General features: G+C 37.1%; 1 protein-coding gene across 1 annotated transcript; it reads right to left on the bottom strand.

Moving 5' to 3' along the window:
* Positions 1-1347: 1347 nt before the first annotated feature.
* On the bottom strand, positions 1348-6235 carry LOC113568602 (uncharacterized). The gene is made up of 8 exons (XM_035523081.2): positions 5957-6235; positions 5685-5759; positions 5561-5575; positions 5116-5394; positions 4608-4712; positions 4379-4489; positions 1944-2072; positions 1348-1711 (listed from the first exon to the last, which is right to left on the bottom strand). The coding sequence occupies exons 1-8, from the start codon at positions 5970-5972 to the stop codon at positions 1539-1541; spliced, it is 903 nt and encodes a 300-aa protein (XP_035378974.2). The 5' UTR covers positions 5973-6235; the 3' UTR covers positions 1348-1538.
* Positions 6236-16287: the final 10052 nt, after the last annotated feature.

The following is a 16287-nucleotide window of genomic DNA, read 5'->3' as shown; positions in this document are numbered from 1 at the left end:
ACTACAGAGAGAAATTTAGATCATCATCTGATCCACGCAAGCTCTTCACTATTGTTTCTTCTCTCCTTAGTCCTCCCCCTCCCCCTCCTTCCTCATCTCTTACTCCTGAGGATTTTATCACCTTCTTTGAGGAGAAGGTTACAGCAATCTGCCAGTCCTTGTCCTCTGTTCCCACCCCTCCAACCAATGTGCATTCCCCAACATCCAACTCTCTGACTTCTTTTTCTCCTCTCTCCTTAGATAAAATTGTTCAATTCCTGACTTCCAGCAATTCGACTACATGTCCGCTGGATCCAATTCCTTCTGCTCTGTTCCAGACAATTGCAAGAGATCTGCTTCCTTTCATCTCTGTCATCATCAACAACTCCTTATCTTCTGGATATGTGCCTAATGCATTCAAAACCGCCAGAGTGGTACCAATCCTCAAGAAGGCCACACTTGACAGCTCCAGCGTTACCAACTACAGACCGGTATCACTTCTCTCTTTCCTCTCAAAAGTCCTTGAACGAGCAGTTTATAATCAGTTGTCTCTTTCTCACCCAGAACCAGCTGCATGATCCCAATCAGTCTGGCTACAAACCAGCACATTCTAGAGAAACGGCCCTCATAGCAGTGACTGAGAAACTTCATTCTGCTAAAGCTGCCAAACAGTCATCTGTTTTTATTCTTCTAGACCTTTCAGCAGCCTTTGACACAGTGAACCACAGCATTCTTCTCTGTTTTTTCCAGGTTTGGTGTGACTGGCTCTGCTTGGAGATGGTTTCAGTCCTATCTGGAGAGAGGATCCACATCCAAACCATGTAGACTCTCCACTGGTGTTCCACAAGGCTCAGTATTAAGCCACCTTCTCTTCTCTTTGTATACTCATTCTCTTGGTGATGTAATATCTTCTCATGGTTTCTCCTATGCCGATGACACTCAATTATTTCTTTCTTTTCCACCCTCTGACACGCAGGTCTCCAGATGTATCTCGGTATGCTTGACTGACATCGTGTCATGGATGACAGCTCACCGCTTGAAGCTCAATCCCAGTAAAACCAAACTTCTGTTCATCCCAGGTACTCACAACCCTTACCATGACCTCACTGTTTCCTTTGAGAATTCCCTGGTATCACCATCTGAAGCTGGGCATGACTTTGGACAACCAGTTGTCGTTCTCAGCTCATGTTTCTAATCTAACCCGGTCTTGCAGATTCCTCCTTTGTAACATACGAAGGATTCGACCCTTTCTTTTGCAGGAAGCTACCCAGGTGCTTGTGTAGTCTGTTGTGATCTCAAAGATAGACTACTGCAAATCGCTACTTGCTGGTCTTCATCTAGTCTACATCTCTTCTCACCAGATGCACAAACATACAGTGAGGTGTACAGCTTGGCCCAGATGATCAGGCCAAGACTAAGGCAGAATCATTCAAATTCATCTGTCAGCATTGCTGGATAGTGGCATGGAGAGTGTTTCATGAAGGATCTGGATTATAATAGTATCAAATTTCCAAAAATATTGTTCTAAAGGTCTAAAGCATTTAATCATTGCAAATTCTTTACATGTCATACTTACTTCCAGACAGTGTTTCAACAGCCATTGTTATATTGTGGACATTTTTGCTGTTGTTATAGTCAACACGAATTGTACATGTATAATGGCTATCAAATTCCAATGCAGGCACATTACAGGAATTCGGATTTTGGTTCCAATTGCATGAATGTGTTTTTCCTGAAAGAACAAAGAGCACTCGCATCTTAACTCACAAAAAGATGACAAAACTCTTAATAATGAATATGGGCAGAATACACAATGCAAAGAATACTCTCTCAAGTTTTAGTTTCCATTCCATATATATATAATAGAAACTAGAAATGACTGAAAATAAATTCTGATGTAAAAAGAGAAATGTTTTAAAAGATTCTTATATGAAAGAATGTTATAGAAAAGAATTATGTCTTACCTTGTTTACTCTCACATGTGACATTATAGGTAACCTTTTGCTCATCACAGTTTGGGCTTGTTAAACTCCATGATGCCATAATGCTATTAGTACTTGCCTCGAGCTTAGGTTCACTACTATTTTTCCACTCTATAAGAAAATAAATTTAGCAGATGAACATTTAAGTGTTTTATTTTCACTCCATGTCCAAATTAAATAATAAGGTAAAGTGATGTGAACATTTCCATTTTCTCACTATTGATGGCATTTTTGAGGACAATTTGCACAAAACTAATTCAAAATGAGCTAATTTTTAGATATAATGATTTGACAGGTGAATTACATCTCTTTGGAGCAGTATTGCTTTATTAATTCTTTCGACAGAGCATCAGTACTGTACTGAAAAAAAGGCTAAAAATATTTTTGCTCCAGTACTGACAGACAGAAATGGCTTTTTATTTGTTTCAAATGAATCTGATAGTGTACTCAACCTCTTTAAAGGGACAGTCTGGATTGTTAGTCAGAGTGTTGAAGTGCTTGAGCAGTCAGTATAACCACTAGGCCACTTTCAAGTGTGTGCAGTCTAACTTTGGCTATCAGAACAACAGTCCATGGTTAAAAGAAAAAAGATGATTTTTGATATAAACCAAAAATGGGTCACAGAGTCAACTTCTTTGGTGCTGGTAAATTTTGGTATTGTTGTGTCCTCCAATCTTTTTAGAACTCATCAGTGCCTGCTGGTTAAGTAACAGGAATACTGTAATGATAGTGGCGCGATAGATAGATAGATAGATAGATAGATAGATAGATAGATAGATAGATAGATAGATAGATAGATAGATAGATAGATAGATAGATAGATAGATAGATAGATAGATAGATAGATAGATAGATAGATAGATAGATAGATAGATTGATGAGTGCTCTTGCTTATGCACAGATAGCTAAGATATCTAAAATCTGAAATTGCATACTATCCTATGATATACTCTATATAATCCCTGAAGTACACCAATATGAAGCATGTGGAGAAATTACATACTACTGAAACACTAAAAGGTTATGACATGCTCATATGACGGTAAAGGTGTTGAATAACTTACCAAACATTAGCTAGCACATTTTAAACATGAATTAAATTAAACTGCTACATGTAGAGTGAATATGTAATTAAAAGAAAGAGCTGATGTGTGTTTTGATTACGGCCACTGATAGCCCCAGTTCCTTTCTGTGGTGCAAGATGGGATTTTAAAATAGTGTGACAAATGTCCTCTACAGTAATATAAAGACTTAAAATACAAAAGTTAGACTCAGAATCATGCAACAAATGTGCATTTTTGAACTGACTTATTCAACTTTTAAAACTAAACACCAAAAAGACATTTTGGCACAATTTGAAATAAGCCCTAAATAAGTCAAATGTGCTCAGTGGTTAAGGTATTTGACTTGTAATTAGAAGGTTTATGGTTCAAGCCCTGCCACTGTTGGGCCCCTGAGCAAGGCCCTTAACCCTCAAGTTGTACTCAGTCATAATTGTAAGTTGCTTTGGATAAAAGTGCCAGCTAAGTTCTTTAAATGTAAGCAGTACATGCTGCAATGGAGTTTATATATAGATGTGGGTAAAAACATCATTGAATATGTCATTAAATGCATAATTAATAACCGCATGGCTGCAGTTACTGTGGCTAAAAGTAACATAACAAGCTTTTAAAAACTGAATTTTGTAATTGGTTTTGTCCTGAACCTTCTCTGATAACATTCTCTTTGAGGAATAAACCACAAACTGAAAGAGGAAGATAGGTCATGTGACCAATGGATGAAACATGGATTTGTAATTATTTAGAACATTATAAACACAGAATATTTTCCAAAAACGGGATGAAATATATATATTTTTAAAAACAACTGTATCAGTACTTCGAATGCAGAGGCCGATATTTACATTGTGTGGGGATCCATGTGTTATGCATATATACGCTGTTAATTGAAAATGGACAATATGATGGTTTATGTGCCCAAAATAAAGTAAGACATGTAAAAGAAAGGTTTATAAATAGCTGTTTACTTACATTTTGACTATGACAAGGAATGGTAATAAGAATAAGCGAATCAAATCACTGTTAATTCAATAAATAAGTAGAAGGTGAGGTTTAATTGGGTCTTTAGCTCTGTGCAACACAAACTGATATTTAATACTCTGACCTCCAACTCGGAGGTACCTCTCTACAAGATGCTAGTGTAATACAGTAAAGTTACTGGAAGCAGGGCTGGGGGTAGTTTCTGGTTTGAACCAGTGCTAATGACAGTTAATATCTAAAATCACAAATCACAATTTGCTTAAAGCACCTGAGATCAATTTAAACATAAGGAGGAAAAGTGTCATCATGTCTAGGATTCTGCGTGCTAGCAAAAATGTCAAACTGTTTTTTAGAGTCTGATACTAATTATCAACTTACCACATTCAAAGTAAACTGGAAATGTCTCAGGGGCAAAGAAAGTATATGTGGCAGTACAAGCGTAATTATGGTAAGGTTCCAGTATAACAGTTTTTCCTTTATTTGTGCTTGCTGAAAAAAAAATATATAATTGACATATTATTATGTTAGATGATTTTAACAATTTGTGAAACAAACAAAACAAGCAGCACCTCCTATGCATTTTATGCACAACAGTTCTAATGCTCACCACTGGAGTCGCAGCTGAATGTAACATCTCCAGCGCATGTTTGATTTCTATTTGTCCAATAGAATACGCTGCTGACATTTTTGGTAAAACTGAAAGTAGGTTTATCTGTAACAAACACATTCAGGAAAACCAATGAGATTCTGAATCATTTTTTAAAGATTATATTACACATACTGTGTGCACACAAATATTTTGAAGATTTTATATTTCTAAATGGAAATGAGACAGAGAGACATATTCTAAAGAAAGACTGCATTATTATTATTATAATACAGGACTCTCTTTTCTCAAAACATGACATCATATTCCACTTAGTTTCAATTATCATTATTATATTCAATTTAACATTATTATTCATTTGTATGTTTGTTACTTTATTTACCAGAAATGGTTTGATATCTCAGACGTCAGTACACACTTGTTTAAATAAGTTACTAATACAAATTGTGTGGATAATATTTTATTTAATCACTGTAATAAATATTGAATGTCTGCTTTAATTACTTACCCCAGTAAGTAACATTTGACGAAATTATGTTCTTCTTGAGTGTACAGGTATGGTTTAAACTGACATTATAATATTGGCAAGGCTCCAATTTCTCAAGTGGTATCTCGAAAATACTCTCAGTCATGTTTATCGTTGCACTGGTTATCGTTTTATTGGAAGCGTTATTCTTGAGTATCATAAAGTAGGGTTTACTGGGGCAATTATTTTTATTAAACTCTTCAAACGTCACTAGCAATGCATGTTTACTTTCTATTTTTTTTACTGTTACAGAGGATTCACCTGCAAAGACATTTGTTACACATTTGTTATGGTGTACACACCTGAAAACAAAAAAATATAATGAACCTGGGACAAATGTATCAAAACAAGATTACATGTGTTACATGCTGTGGTACATGCTGTGTTACATTATGCTGTGTTACTTTTAAACATGATGGACACTTACATGTGGAGCAAGAACCTGTTGAGGCAAAAGATTACATTTTAAACCACGTCAATAAAATGTTCTGAAACAAAAGCACTGTTTGCATATGAACTGAACAAACCCGTGACACATTTGACACTATTACCTGCTTCAGTGGATGTGAGTGTGGGTGAGGCTGTGCTAAGACTCGATGAGTCAGAGGTGAATGTGGGTGAGGCCTCTGAAAATAACCAATATTACCAACAGGTTGTAAAGTGTATAACAAAGTTGCCAGCACTACAATACACACATAACATCTCCTATAGTAGCTCTGATCATAAAGGACATCTGCATGAGGTACATCTGGGTTAAATCAAGTGAAGGCTTTGTACAGGGATAAAACAGAAACAAATCTGTGACTAATGACACCTCTGTTACCTGTTGTGGTGGACATGCGTGGGGGTAAGATTGTGTTAATGGAGGATGCTGTGCGCGAAGCGTCAGTGGTGTCTGTGATAATGAGTCCTGCAGATTTTCAACATTATGAACAGGTTGTAAAGTGAGACAAAGTTACCAGTACTACAATGTCAGTAATGAATACATGTTATGATTTGTGCATAAAGGTTTAGTTCACTGAGGTGCTGCTGGATAATTTGCTGCTGGATAATTTGTCCAAAATATTCTACCAAAAGCACATTTGCCTTTACTCTGCAGACACCCAGCTGACACCCAGGAAATAGTGATAATCCTTAGAAAATCTTTCACCAGAAACACCACATTATATAAATGTATTAGTATTCAGACAAAACAGATCTGCTGTGGCAAAGCCCATTTGGACTGATCAATGTATGTGCGAAACACATGAGGATGAGAGAGTGTAGTCTAATCCAGTGTGTCCAGAGGTTATGATCACACTTTCATCATGTAAATCATTCTGCAGTATAAGAGATTATTACAGGTTCCAGCAGTGGTTGTGGTTAATTGTTGGTGTTGTTAATATGAGTATGTCAATATATTTAAAATTACACACTATTTAGACCTGTCTGTGTCTGTCTCTGTCTGTGTCTGTGTGTGTGTGTGTGTGTGTGTGTGTGTGTGTGTGTGTGTGTGTGATGTAGGCTACACAGAATGTTCATTATAATACACTAGTGCACATTTAATTTTATGTTACACATAGATTTTAGTTGGTACTGCCATGAATTAATTTGAGGAAGAGAAAGGTGCTAGCATCATCAGTGGGATTCTGGGTTCAATCCCCATGGAGCACACGTACAATGCTACTGAAAACAATGTTTGTTGCTCTAGATAGGAGGATGTGACAACTGCCATAAATGGAATCGTGGTATAAATACTCTAAAACCTTTGATCTGGAATACTTGGATTAATCTGAATAAGCCTAATCACTCTTTCACAAGTCAGTCATCATATCCAGATAACATTTACTTGTCTTCAAACATGTCAGGCTCTTTATAATAGTCTATAAGTCTAAGCTTTTAAATAGTCTATAGCCTAATAATTTGTTTCCAGAAACAGGGTATAATATCTAGCTACAACAGTGATCAATGAGAGTCTGGACCTGCAGGCAGGTCTGTGGAATATCACTGCCAACAATAAGAGATCATTACCTGATCCAGCAGTGGTTGTGTGTGAATAGTGATGTTGATGGGAGGAGGTGTGTGGACGAGAGGCTCTTTTATTTTCTGTGGCTAAAAGAAGCAAGAGATCTCACACTTGTAAAAATGTAAAATGGCTATCATTCTGGCTACAGAAGGGCAATACTTGTAGTTTGGAATAAAATAAAAACATTTGGCATATGTGGACCATTACTGGTGGAACCACTGGGGATGGAGGGGAAGGTGTAACGGCTTTCGTGTATAAATAGCGGATACAAATGTGAGCTGTTGTGAGTTGATGAGTGGAAGAAGGCTGTTTGAATTACTGTCTACGGTGAGAAGAATCATGGAATTAGTCTTGCAGCTCAATGAAAGAGAAAATACTAAAAAGAAGTAATGAAATTAAAATGTAAAAAAAAAAAAATCAGTTAGTACAAAAATCTGTATGATACTGTATTATATAACACATCATACCATAATGCCTGGATGTGGAGCATACACAACTTATAGGAGGAGAAATGTCTCTAGATTTTGTAGATTAATACAAATTGAGCCCAAACCAAAGTTTTGAATTGTGATGAGTTTTTGACTAGAGGTGGGAGTTTGAGGAGTGCAGGAGTGATTAAGAGTGTCAGGAATGATGAGTGGAGGCAGGGTTACCTTGACTGGTACTGAGAGTGTTGAATGAGGTTGGCTGTGTGGAAGTAGAGGCCATCTTTGAGTCGCTATCTGTATGACAAGATCATGAGCATAACAGAGTCCAACATTACCAATTTAATCAGAAGCTTTTTACTTTTTTTTATTGCACCATATACAAAAATATTATTTATACTACACCTTAGAATAAGACACAATGGATCTGTTATGACATTTGCTATTTTGTGTTTGAGACACATCTCAAGTCATATTTGCAGGAAAGCCTGTAGTATCATCTCATGTAATTAGTTCATAAGAAATTATCCATCTTATATCTAAGATACTTGGATTCAGATATCTGATCAGTCTTTTGTAATTCAGTCACCATCTCCAGGAAAGTTGATTGAGAGTACAATAGTTGCACTTCATATAAAAATTAACACGAAGGGACCCGATGGAGGTTGCTGGTTGCAGTGGATGTATGATACTGGGTGGAGGAGAGCATACATGCTGCTTTGCTGGTCCAACTGGAGCTACATTTAGGTGGTGATGTGAGCTTAGTGGTGGAAGGCTGTTTGCACTACTGTTTGCTTGAGCTTGCTACAAAGATTTGGTTTAATAATACTAATACATTTGGAGGCCATTATACCACTCATTGTTATTAGTGCAATAATCAAGAAGCAGTCAAGCTGAAACAAAGGGAAAATACTAAAAAGAAGCAATGAAATAAAAATGAATAATCACTTAGTAGAAAATCTGTATGATACTGTATTATATAGCACATCATACCATAATGCCTGGATGTGGATCATACACAGTGAAGTTACAGGAGGAGAAATGTCTCTAGATTTTGTAGATTAATACAAATTGAGCCCAAACCAAAGTTTTGAATTGTGAGATTTTGACTAGAGGTGGGAGTTTGAGGAGTGCAGGAGTGATTAAGAGTGTCAGGAATGATGAGTGGAGGCAGGGTTACCTTGACTGGTACTGAGAGTGTTGAATGAGGTTGGCTGTGTGGAAGTAGTCATGTTTGAGTTGTTTGAGTTGTTACCTGTATCACAAGATCATGAGCATAACAGAGTCCAACACTACCAATTTAAACAGCAGCTTCTTACTTTTCTATTACTATTCAGACAAAACAGATCTGCTGTGGCAAACCCAGTTTGTACTGATCTGTGTACATGTGAAACACATGTGGATGAGAGCCTGTAGTCTAATAATCTGTCTAGAATGAGGTTATGACCACCATTTCATTATGCAAATCGTTACCTGTTCCAGCAGTGGTTGTGGGTAATTGTTGGTGTTGATGTGAGGGGGTGTGTGGAGGAGAGGATGTGCTCATATTTATGGCTACAAGAAGTGAGAGTATGTTAATATATTCTAAATTGATACCATAATAATATCATATAGGCTACACATGTTCTTTACAATACACTAATACAAAATGTGCTTTATGTTACTCTTACTAATTTTTGGTTGGTATTGACATCAGTTAATCTGAGGAAGAATGTTTTTACTCTCTGTGCAGGACATTTGTACAGCAATGTACAAGTAACACCAGTGGGGACATGAGATCAGTTCCCAAGGAGCACACGTACGGTGATATTGAAAAGAATGTACATGACTCTAGATAAGAGAATGTGGGAAGTGCCATAAATGGAATTAAGACAGACAGACAGACACTCTAAAGCCTTTGATCTGGGATAGCTTGTTTCACTTGAATAAGTCTGATCACTCTTTCGGTCAGTTATGATGTCTAAATAAGACTTAATATTCTTCAGACATGTCAGGCTGTTTTCAATAATATATAACAACAATCAGTTACCTACGTACTTCTCACACATAAAGAGTAAAAATCACTCTAACATCATAGTATGTGGATGAAATACCAAAGTATATGGATGAAAATAAACACATCTGACATTTGTGGAGCTCCTTACCCTCAGGAACATTTGCTCTTGTTGGTGTTTGCTGTGAATGTGAGGTACTAGATGGAGCTGAAGGTTTAGTCTGCTTTGTTGTTTCACTAGTGGATACATCTGTGTGTTGTTGTGAGTTGATGAGTGGAGGATTGGTGGCTGTAATGTTGTATAGGATGAATCATGGTAAATTAATGTAACAAATGTGACAAACCCTGTTTGTACTGATCTGTGTACATGCAAAACACATGTGGATGAGAGCCTGTAGTCTAAGACACTGCTAGAAAGAGGTTATGATCACAATTTCATTACATTAATCCATGTTTGAGTTGCTACCTGTTTGACAAAATCATGAGCATAACAGAGTCCAATGTAAACACCAGCTTTTTATTTTTCTCTCCCCAGTTCACCCCCTTTTATATTATCGATATTTTAATTACATCTACCGATGAGATCTTCAGAATACTAACCTCTGTTTTGAATGCAAAGGGAGTATGAGGAGGGGGTTAGCACCTATACAGTAGGGGCCACTCCCATATACAGTGGTGTATGGGGTGCCGATCGTGCACACTCCATAGTTCAGATTCAGACAGGAATGAGCTAGATTATTTGATTCCCCCACCTCACTCACTCAGATGAAACACACCATCCCACCTCAATTTTTTTTACCACTAGAACACTGATCATAGCTAACACGACACTTTATGTCAAGCATGAACATTTTAAGTACTTATAGCTGATGGATTTTTCTGTACTCATAAAATAATTTTCAGCGTGAACAGTTAAATGATTTAGGTGGAATAATTTTAAATATGTATTTAAAATATGTATTTTAAATATGTATTTAAAATTATGATTAAAGTTTAAATAATAGTTCAATTTTGAGCTATTTATTATTGATTACTTTACCTTTTAGCAGTAAATAAATATTAGATATTGTAAGTCCACATTGGCATCCAACATGGTCTTATTATTCCAAATGTGTACGAATTTACAGCCAAAAACATTCCAAATGGTGACGGGTTGGAGTGAAAGGGATTAGCAGTAGTGTCTTTTTTATGACTTAAAGGTATATGATGTCCAATTTAAATCACTCAGACTTGTTATAATTCCTATTCAGGTTCAGACATTGTGCTCTGTGACTCATTACTTGCACCTCCATAAATATTCAAATTTGAATCATTAGAAACTGAACTTAAATTTATCACAAATTTTGATGGTGTTTTAAAAAAGCTTTCTGTGTGATACTCAAATTTTACTAAATTTTAACAAACACTTAAATCAGATGACTACAGTGTCTTTAATGTTTTTGAAAAAAATTTAATTATCTGGTTGTTCATTACAATTTATTTTCACACATGAGTTTGTGTGTAGTGTAAATAACTGATAATAGAGGGCAACAAGCTAAATGACTGAAATCTGACAAGGATGCTAATCTGACCAGAAAACAAACCAAGCAGATATAATTTTACATAATACTTAATTAAAAACATCTTCAATAATTTGAAAAGTATCACAGTGCAGTGTTTAAAATTCGAGCACCTCTGTAACCAGATATGGTCTTTTCATGCTTTAAGAAGGCAAAATATGATAACACTGTAACCAAAGGTGCGGAAGCTCAAAATAAGAGGTGTACCAGTAAGAGGGTAGTGGTAGCTCAGTGGTGAAAGTACTTGATTTGCAACCATTTCAAGCCCTGCTACTGTTGGGCCCCTGAGCAAGGCTCCTAACCCTCAATTGCTCAAGCTGTACTGGGTCATAATTGTAAGTCACTTTGGATAAATGTGTCAGCTGAATGCAATAGTTCTATAATGTTTAGAGTGTCTCTTCTGACCACCCTGACATGTAAGCACATGATGGTAACTCTCACACTTCCTACAGTGGGCCCTTTCCTCATTTTTGCTTTTTTCCAGTATTTTCTACTACCTACAGTGTATACACATCTATGGTGTAGATTTTTTGTAACATGCCATAGGTATTACTTCATTTCATCATGTCTTTCTTTAAAACTTTTGAAATTTTTTTATTTAGGACCATGGAAAATAATGAGCTCATGCTTGTGAGGAAGAGACACCAGCGCAAACTGGAACGAGGAAGTGGTCAAAAGCCTGTGCCGAGAGCCTACAATTCACACACACACACACACACACACCCCACGTACAAAAAAAACGTTCTGAAGAAACCCTGACTTCACTGAGTATTAGCACTGGTACCTAATGTTCCTATAACCCAGACATGGTATGATCATCCAGACTGTAGACTAAAACTGTACTTGGTCCATATGTCTTGGGGAGAGATGGAGCAGAAGTGTTAACATTACACAGTGGGTTGCAGACAGTTTTTGTCAGAATGTGGAAGGGAAGATCAGACTAAGATGCTAACAGCAAACACAGAGTGAAACTGTTTGAGCTGCCATTATGCATGAGGCAGCTGAGCCAGAATGAAGCACCAACAGGGACACACCCAAACCCCACCAGCAAACACCAATCCTACAACGCCAGCACTCTCCGCAGGTTCTCACTCCCAAAAACCCAACCCATCAACAGGAGCCCTATTCCCAGATTACCACCACAATAATCTCATCAAGTGCCATTTCCACCAAACATTAATTCCATCTGCAACAGCACTGTGCTCAGGTGACCACCACCAAACATGAAGCACCCCCATGTCAGTAATTCTATATTCTATGTTCTAGTTCTAATGGACTTAATCTATTCAATCATGCACATTTTAGAAACTGTGCCATGAGGGTTAGCTGCAATGTTGCTCATTTTTAACTTTCTTCAAAACTGCTCTGACTCTATATATTTTTATATTTTATGTTTAATTACACTCACAAAGAGAATTCCTTAAGTTAAGAATTACATAATTAAAGCATTTCCATTTTAGAAACATTTTTTATTATGATAATCCTGTAAACTATAATCTACTATGTTCACATTTACATAGCAGGCCCTTCAGACCAGTATCACACTAACATTCTCATCTCTAAACAAAAAATATTAAAGATCAAATAAAAACAGTATAGTTATGCTCAGGTTTTAATTCATATGTACCCGCCTGGATGAAAAGCATCCTGTCACTATTTAGCCCCTAAAGACAACTTTGAAATGTGCCTCCATTCAAAAATGTTACCAATAAAATTTTGTACTTACATATTGCTAATCCTGTTAGGACCAAGATCATTAGCCCAAGAAATTTCGCCATTACCAGGGGTACAAGTGCCTCTTCTAAGACACCATAAGTCCTGGTAGAAACAGAAACAAAGAGTTAAATATTGGTCTATTTTTGCTTTTGGGGGGCTTTTTTTCCCCTGCTTTTGTAATAGAAATCATTGTAGATTTTGCTCATTGAACACTCCAGCTTCTCAAACTTACGTTTTCTCTGGTGTCTAATCAGTTGGCATGGTTTCCTGGGTGTTTATAAACCCCCAGTGTACTGAAGCTTGCTTTAGGCTTGAGAAAAAGAGCAATGACACGAACACGCTCACCTTCAGTAATGCGCTAAGGGCGTCTTAACAGGAAGTTGCATTTTAATAAGACACGCCACAGTCTCTCACCTTGTACTTCTGTGTCACCCTTTAAAACTATGAACCAACATATTAAGGGCTTCAAGATCATCTATACAGAAAACGTCTGCCAGTTTCTCTGCCCTCATATCTAGAAAGTGCCTTCAAAGAGGTTAAATGTTGAGAAACAGGCTCTTCAGGCTGCCATATGAAGTGGAGACAGTTTTCCATCAATGTGGGAAAATGACTCTTCATACAGGAAACATATCTGGGTGGTTAGAGAACACGCTTCAGGGATTTATGGTGAGAAAGAAAAAAACTCCCAGTGAATAAATCCCTTTTGTTATTAGATGCTCCAAACAGCACATTGTTTGGATTATGCATTGAAAAAATGTACAATTAGAGACCCATGGATGCCTGTACATACAGCATAATTCAGTAATTTGATATTTGCCATAATTGTATTTATTATATTATATTTATAGATAATTAGATTATTTGTATATATTTATTGTGTAATTATAATAAATAATTTATTGTTAACTTGTAGGATGCAAAAATTACAATAAACCTACCCTACAATAGAACTAGTGGTCCCTCACCCATGAGAATTTAATGTGTCAGGCAAAATGACCACAGCATCCAAATAACTAATGTATGAATGTTCTTTTGTATAGATATTTATTACTTGTAAAAACATTTTTGTACCACTTTTCCAGAAGCAGCATCGCCCTGAGCGTGAGACGTCAGTGTCCAAGAACCGGGGCGCGGCTAAACTCACGCCACCTCGGACATCGTCTTCGCTTTTTCGTTCGGGTCTGCTGGTTATTCGCTTTTGGTAACAGGCCTGCTGTGTCTTGTGTTTGCTTCCAGGGGAGAGAAGCAAAAATACGTTTCCCAACCAGCATCCATTTAGAAACCTGTGGGTACTTGTTAATACTTGTCTCACGAACATTCTAAGCACCAGCCAGTGGGTTCATGCTCGCTCCCAAGGCGCTGTATCACGGCGCGACGTGCGAAAACATGATTGTTTATTCACTCTGTTTGCTATAGCTCAATAAAGGTCAGGTGGATTTGCATCTGTTTGTCCACCGATTAAATGGCGCACTCTTTAAAAAGATCAGGGATAGATTTTCGTCCAACTAATGCCGTCCAAGTTTTGGCAGACAACACGGCGATATTGCCAGTGGGTTACGCATAGTATGGAAAGCTACATTTCTTACTGTGCTCATGGACCAAGATCCTTGTGGCAATTTTTTTTTCCCTCCAGTGCACGAAACAGATGAGTCTCTGAACCATTATCTCATTATTTCTCGAGAAGAATAGGAACTTTCTTTGCAGTTTACCAATGGCACCCTGATACATTTATGCCTGTACGCCTAAAGCATTAGAAGTGTTGAGTGATGAGCTACATTATTATGCTGGCACTCATCTATGTCTACTATAAGTTGTAATTATCTGTCATTACATATTGGTAAGCAATTGTTCCTCATTTATTCTCTTAAAAGTTTCTGTCCTATTTTCTGTCCTGGCTCCAAGATGGTGGAATGAACTCCCACTTGCTATCCGGACAGCAGAGTCCCTTGCAGTCTTCAAACGCAGACTGAAGACCCATCTTTTTGCAGAATATTTAAAGGACACCTGACACTGCTCCCATATTGACTGACTAATTTAATACTTACTGTAGGGTATTGTTCATGTTGTTTAACAAACTAGCACATATTGCTTATAGCACTTAACATTGTTTAAGATAGACTTTATGTATTTTGCACTTCTAGGTATCAGCATTCATCCCTGCATTTTACAGTATTCTAGTTCATTGGTATGTTTGATTCTAACCTACTGTAGTGTACTTGGATATATTCTATGAGTAAATGACAAAGCACTTTTGTAAGTCGCTCTGGATAAGAGTGTCTGCTAAATGCCGTAAATGTAAATGCACAGGATTAACATTGCTGTTGCCCAGTATTGAGAACCTGCATATTTTAGTGTTTCTCATCTCCCAGGACTCCTGACATTAACTATTTAGCTATACAAAGAAGACATTAGGGAGGACCCTTACATGCACAGGTCAGGGGCCTTCCCAGACTAGACTTAGGAAACACATACATACACAACACTAAGTATAGAATGTAGACTGTAGGAAGCGCAGAGCATTGCAGAACCATCCACCATTATTGAATAATAATTGTATAAATGTAATTAAATGAATTTGTTAAAAGTTTCAATAATATAATTTTAATAAAACTTAGAATGAGTGCATAACAAAAAATAGATTAATGTTTCTATGGAAATTGTGAACTTAAAGACTGAGCGTCTCTGAAGGTCAGCTGAACAGTACAGACTTAGTCTCAAACTAGAATGCAAGGTCACTTATTCCTGGGCGCACACGTTCTAGGGAAATTTACTTTCCTACATATATTTGAATGCCTTTAATCAAATTGGTTGTGCAAGTCAAATCAATAAATGTATGATTTGAATAAACTTGAATTCAAAAAGGACCACTCATATAACTCCAGGCAAATCATGGCTGTAAAACATAGTAAATCATAACTTTCACACACTGTTTATAAACAAGGGGAAATATTCAGTATGGTGTCAGCACAGGACAGCCTTGGAGATCATCAGGTGTAAAACTGTCTTAGATGTGGATGTGCAGTTTGTTGGTAATGTGGGATTTCATTGGTAATGTGAAATCTTACAGCTTACTGAAAGGGCTACACTTTCATCTGCACTGAGTTTTTAATAGCAGTACAAAAAGTGCCCAACTGTATCACCTTGTGTTAACAAACCCTGTAGACCACAGGGTTTCCAGATATCATAAACTGAAGGAGACAACACACTGGCAGGCTTCAAGTAGACACCCAGTGTTACAGTGAGGTCTGTACGACACGTCACATGTCGGACCCCATCTGCGCAGGAAGTCATCACAGGAATGTTTTTTTGGGGGGATGAGTGGCTACGTGCATAACTTACGGCAGGTGGAGAAAATTACTCATTTGTTGCACCTTATAGATGGAAATAACTTCATATGCCCTACAAACCCACTTAAATGCTTAGCTTACAGAACAGCTACCTGGTGCATTGACATAT

This window comes from Electrophorus electricus, chromosome 26 (genome assembly GCF_041902795.1).
Source record: "Electrophorus electricus isolate QZ-2024a chromosome 26, ASM4190279v1, whole genome shotgun sequence".
NCBI lineage: Eukaryota > Metazoa > Chordata > Actinopteri > Gymnotiformes > Gymnotidae > Electrophorus > Electrophorus electricus.
Note: the sequence above shows the minus strand (reverse complement) of the source record. Positions and strands in the feature narration are given on the sequence as shown.

What these genes read in the sequence shown, in the direction of transcription:
- LOC113568602 (XM_035523081.2), bottom strand. An exon ending in GTCAAATGTTACTTACTGGG is followed by an intron (nt 4,713 to 5,115) that starts GTAAGTAATTAA and finishes TGTTTGTTACAG; the next exon opens with ATAAACCTACTTTCAGTTTT. An exon ending in ATTCAGCTGCGACTCCAGTG is followed by an intron (nt 4,490 to 4,607) that starts GTGAGCATTAGA and finishes TTTTTTTTTCAG; the next exon opens with CAAGCACAAATAAAGGAAAA.